The sequence below is a fragment of the Engraulis encrasicolus genome, chromosome 21, assembly GCF_034702125.1.
Source record: "Engraulis encrasicolus isolate BLACKSEA-1 chromosome 21, IST_EnEncr_1.0, whole genome shotgun sequence".
In the NCBI taxonomy this organism is placed as follows: Eukaryota; Metazoa; Chordata; class Actinopteri; order Clupeiformes; family Engraulidae; genus Engraulis; species Engraulis encrasicolus.
This window is the reverse complement of record NC_085877.1, coordinates 45171100-45176099: the sequence shown is the minus strand read 5'-3', so window position 1 is coordinate 45176099 and position 5000 is coordinate 45171100. Positions and strand designations below refer to the sequence as shown.

Here is a 5000-nt window from a genome sequence, read left to right as displayed (position 1 = left end):
GTGTTTGTGTGTGTGTGTGCATGCGCGCGTGTTTGTGTGAAAGTAATATGTTTGTGTATGTGCGTGTGTGTGTGTGTGTGTGTGTGTGTGTGTGTGTGTGTGTGTGTGTGTGTGTGTGTGTGTGTGTGTGTGTGTGTAGCTGGTGTTTTGAGAAATGCCTGCCGTCCTATTGTTGTTTTGGCCCTCTAAATTGAATTCCACTTCTGTAATCCCGGCTAGATTTCTTTTGAGTTAATGCCTTGGTGTGTGTGTGTGTGTGTATGTGTGTGTGTGTATACGTATACGTGTGTGCGTGCCTGTACGTGCGTGCTTGTGGGAGTGTGGGAATGTGAGAGTGTTCATATTGTTTGTGTGTGTGTGTGATGCGATATGATGTAGGGTCTATTTTTTGTTTTTAAGAAAGTGTGAATATTTGAGCCTCTACTGTATGTGTGTGTGCATGCATGCATGCAGTACTACGTACGTGTGAGTGTCTTTGTATGTGTGTGTCTGTGTGTATGTGTGTGTGTGTGTGTGTGTGTGTGTGTCTGTTTGTGTATGTGTATAGTGTGTATGTGTGCTTGTCTTTGTTTATGTCTATGCACTGCACAGGGGGTGAGTAGAGAGTAGGAGCCGATGCTTCTGTGTGAATGTTTGAGTCTGTGTGTGTGTGCGTGCGTGCGTGCGTGCGTGCGTGTGTGTGTGTGTGTGTGCGTGTGTGTGTGTGTGTGTGTGTGTGTGTGTGTGTGTGTGTGTGTGTGTGTAGGAGCCAATGCTTCTGTCTAACTTAGCTAGAGACTTCTCCGACACCACTGATCCGCCGGGCAAACAAGAAAATCAATTCACTCTGCAACGAGCGTTCAAAAACAATTTCCACGCTTCTCACCTTCACAATCAATCAATCAATCAATCAATCAGCCTCGCTAGCTAGCATGCCTTGCACTAATAACATGCTAACACTGTGGAGATGACCATGATGACTCAAGGGGAATTGTGGGGGGGGGGGAATAAAACTTCACTAATACAGCTACACAGCTAGCGACACTACACTGTGAAACATTGCAGCCAGTTAAACGTAGAAAGGTAGGTTTCCCTGTTGCCTTAAGCTTGTAAGTTTAGTTAACTCAGCTCGAGGCTTAACTCAACTCAGGACTCAACTCAAATTGAGTTTACTTACAAACCTAAAGTGATACTGTCCCATTTTTGGAAATAAGCTTATTCTACACCTCGTCTTGAGTTGAATAATAGGCTCTTACCTTTCTCCTGTACCTCCAAGCGTTTTCTAGATATGGCAGTGAACATTTTACCTCCAAGCTAACAGTTAACATTGAGTCCTATGAGACCAGTTAGCCGCGAGCTGGTCTCATAGGACTCAATATTAACTGCTAGCATGGAGGTAAAATTTGCACTGCCATAGCCAGAGAACGGTTGAAAGTACAGGAGAATGGTAAAACCCTATTATTTAACTGAAGGAGAAGTGTAAAATAAGTTTATTTCCAAAAATGGGACAGTATCACTTTAAGGCAGCAGGGCAACTTTCTTTTTTACTTTGAACTTGCTACAATGTTTTACTTACAGTGTAGGTGGAGTAATTTAGAGATGAGCACCAATGCACTACTAATATGTAATACATGCAGGCGATTCACTGTAGAATAGTCTACATGTACGTACACTGTAAAACATCAGCAGCCAGTTAAACGTAAAAAAGTAAGTTGCCCTGCTGCCTTAAATTTGTAAGTTAACGCATCTTGAGAAATCCTTGAGTTGAGTTAATCCTTGAGTTGAGTTAACTTACAAACTCAAGGCAGCAGTGCAACTTACCATTTTGTGTTTAACTGGCTTTCAATGTTTCACATTGCAGGCATGTTTAGACAACGTTTTTGAAGGTTCTTCATGCATTCATGTCACGTTAATCAAACTTGCCTCCCAGGGGTCCCCGACACCCACTTGGTAAAACACTGTTATACAACTCTCACAAAGCCTTCCAAAACTCCACTCCAGAGTCATGGTCGCATCAGGTAAAATCAAGGAATGAGTTTGTCATTGGGCCATTCCGCAGCTTCTTTGATGGCCCACAGTCAGAAGTTAGAGATGTTTAAAGAGTTTTGAAACCTTCCCTGGTGTCTTTGAAGGCTGTTTCTTACACAACAGGAAGTGAGTCATCGAATCAGGTACATTGGTGTTTTTGGAACATCTCTTTGTCCTTGGGGCAGAAAAGTATTCTGCATTTTGAGCAAAAGAAAAAGTCATTTCAGTTGAAAAGAAAAAAGCGAAAAGGAAATATATTGTTTTTATCTCTTGGCTGAATCAATTTAGTAGTTTGTTTTGCAGAAGGCATTGTACAAAACATTTTTTATCGGTGTCACATTGCTGAGATCTTCTGGCCTTTTAGGGCAACATTGATCCTGTGACTTGCAGTGAGAGAACAAAAAAGTTTGCTAAGGCAATATATCAGTTTCATCTACAGGATGTGTGACAGGCTCTTTGCACTAGACAGCCAGCCAGCCAGCCAGACAGACAGCCAGACAGACAGACAGACAGACAGACAGACAGACAGACAGACAGACAGATAGATAGATAGACAGATAGATAGATAGATAGATAGATAGATAGATAGATAGATAGATAGATAGATAGAGAGATAGATAGATAGAAATTCAGGTTTCAGGTCACACTATATACTGCAAATAGAAAAGATGAACAGATGCATCTTAATAGCGTTGGAGTTGGTTGTAGCAGCTGTAGTCTGAAATTCACCCCAATAACTAAATCTAAGAGGTCCTGTCACCATACAATCAGAATAGTGGCAGAAATCAGATTAATATTGTGATATCTTCAACCCCCTTGCACCGTACTTCTCCCTGGTGGTGGAAACGGATATTCTGTTACCTACAGTACTGTACGTAGGTATGTGTAGTAAGTTAGACTCTCTGACTCTCACTGCCGTGCATGTCTTCACAGACTGAGTATGAGGAAGGTGGCGGGCCTTCGTCCCACGAGCTGTCATGCACCTGCAGTATTGTATGTGTAGTAAGTTAGATTCTCTGGCTCTCACTTCCATTTAGTGCAGGCCAGTGGTGGGGAACCTATGTGTTGTGAGGCCTTCGTCCCACAAGCTGTTCTGTATCCACAGTATACATGTATTCACCGTGTTTATAAACACGATGTTGTGAATAGGGGCAAGACACTGGCAGCCAACCACGCGAGCTAATTTTTTTGACCAACAGCGGGTTCCAACAATCAGAGGTTGAGTTGTGCACACCTGGTGTCCAGGAGAAAACAAAAATGTAGAACCCATGTATTGTACGTGTAGTAAGTAAGGCTCTGTGGCTCTCACTGGCGTGCGTGACGTGTCTCCACAGACTGAGGATGAGGAGGGGGGCAGCGGCGGGCCTTCGTCCCACGATCTGTCCCTCATCTTCAGCGGTCTGCTACTGAGGGGCAAGGACGGGCCCGACTGCGTGGACGGCCTCCTCTTCCGGGCCGAACCGGCGCTGGTCAGTCAGCCCTCCCAGCGGGACTCTTTATGCCATTTTTAGCTGCAAAAATGACTGTACTTGGACCATACTCGAAAATATTTGTTTTATACTTAGTAAACTTTCATGTAAAGATCAAATTTGGCATTAGGCAGCCCGATTTCAATAAGCAGCATAGTTTCAGTACCTTTTTTGACCATTTCCTGCACAGTGTCCCTTTAAGAGACAGTGCAAGTGAGAGTGAGACTGAGAGTAAGAGCATTCGCCTTGGCCATACCAGAGCTAGCCAATAGCTGAGCTTATACAGTCATATGCCGTGCACAGACCAGGAGCGAACGGAGCGAATGAAGCGAACGAAGCGACGGAAGTCATTATTTCTCAATGGAGGGCACGCGACCTGCGCTACCAAAGCGAATTCGCCAGGAGCGAAGCTTCTTGCGCGACCAGAGCGAATTTTGACGATTAAACTAAATCTAATCGCAGGCGAATTCGCTCTGACACTGTTCGGCGAAAACCAATGGGAACGTTCATATCTCCGAATGTCCCAGGCTGTCAAGCCAGAGCCGTTATGTGATTAGCTGAATCAAACATGTCAATGCTGCGTCTCGAGCGAATACTCATGAACGGTCATCCGGGTACTTTGCTCTTAAATTTGCGTTACGCCCCTTTATGGGTGAAAACAAACCGAATGTCTCATTGACTTACATGCTACATTGGCTAGCCTAAATGAATACATTCCATGCTTCAGCCACGGCTGTTTGGCTATATTATTTGAACAACCGGCAACGGAACACGTTTTCGGCATGTTGCGCGTGAACAACGCTAGTCTACAGGTCCGTATCTTTCGTTTATTAATCCCCAACATCACCAATTGACTTGCATGTGTTGTTTTCCCCCACAAATGGGCGTAACGCACATGGAAAACGTCACGCCGTTCATGAGTATACAGCAAATTCAAGGCGAAACTTCTTCTGCTACTCACGCTACCAGTTCGCTCTTGGTCTGGACACGGCATTAGCACTAGCACAACCAGTCAGAATAATAATATAGTTTCTTTCAAGAATTCATGCTGCCCATTCACAACTGTTGTAATCACTCAAGATAATGGAAAAAAAGGAGGCGCACACAAGGCTTGTGTGAAAAAGTGTATTGAAGCCGAAATTAAACAACAGAAGTCTAAGGTAAACTGGAGAAACAGATGTTTAGGAGCTAGTTCATTCTCAATGTCTCCAGTAGGCCTTGTGTGCGCCTCCTTTTTTCCATTATCTTGAGTGATTACTACTTTTTGGGAGTGCATGCACCAAGCAATACACGGGTGTTAAGTGCAGACGGCGACCTTTGTTGGTCTTTTTTCATTTACAACTGTTGCCATTTTCATGAATACTTACCACGACCATCAAATTCTAAATGATGACTTAATGACTGGGAAAATTGCACTTTTCACACATGAAAAAGTGGATCTTCTCCATATTCACCATTTTGAATTTCCAGACGTAGACATTTTTAGCTGCAAAACCTACTGTAATTGGGCCATATATTCATGCA

At 43.7% G+C, this 5000-nt stretch overlaps 1 protein-coding gene across 1 annotated transcript in view; it reads left to right on the top strand.

Annotated features, from left to right (window-relative positions):
* Positions 1–5000, top strand: part of LOC134437441 (multiple PDZ domain protein) — a 285829-nt gene that overhangs the window by 135510 nt on the left and 145319 nt on the right. Inside the window, exon 20 of the mRNA XM_063186930.1 lies at positions 3342–3476. Within this exon, the coding sequence (XP_063043000.1) occupies positions 3342–3476 (135 nt within the window). The remainder of the gene's footprint in view (positions 1–3341; positions 3477–5000) is intronic.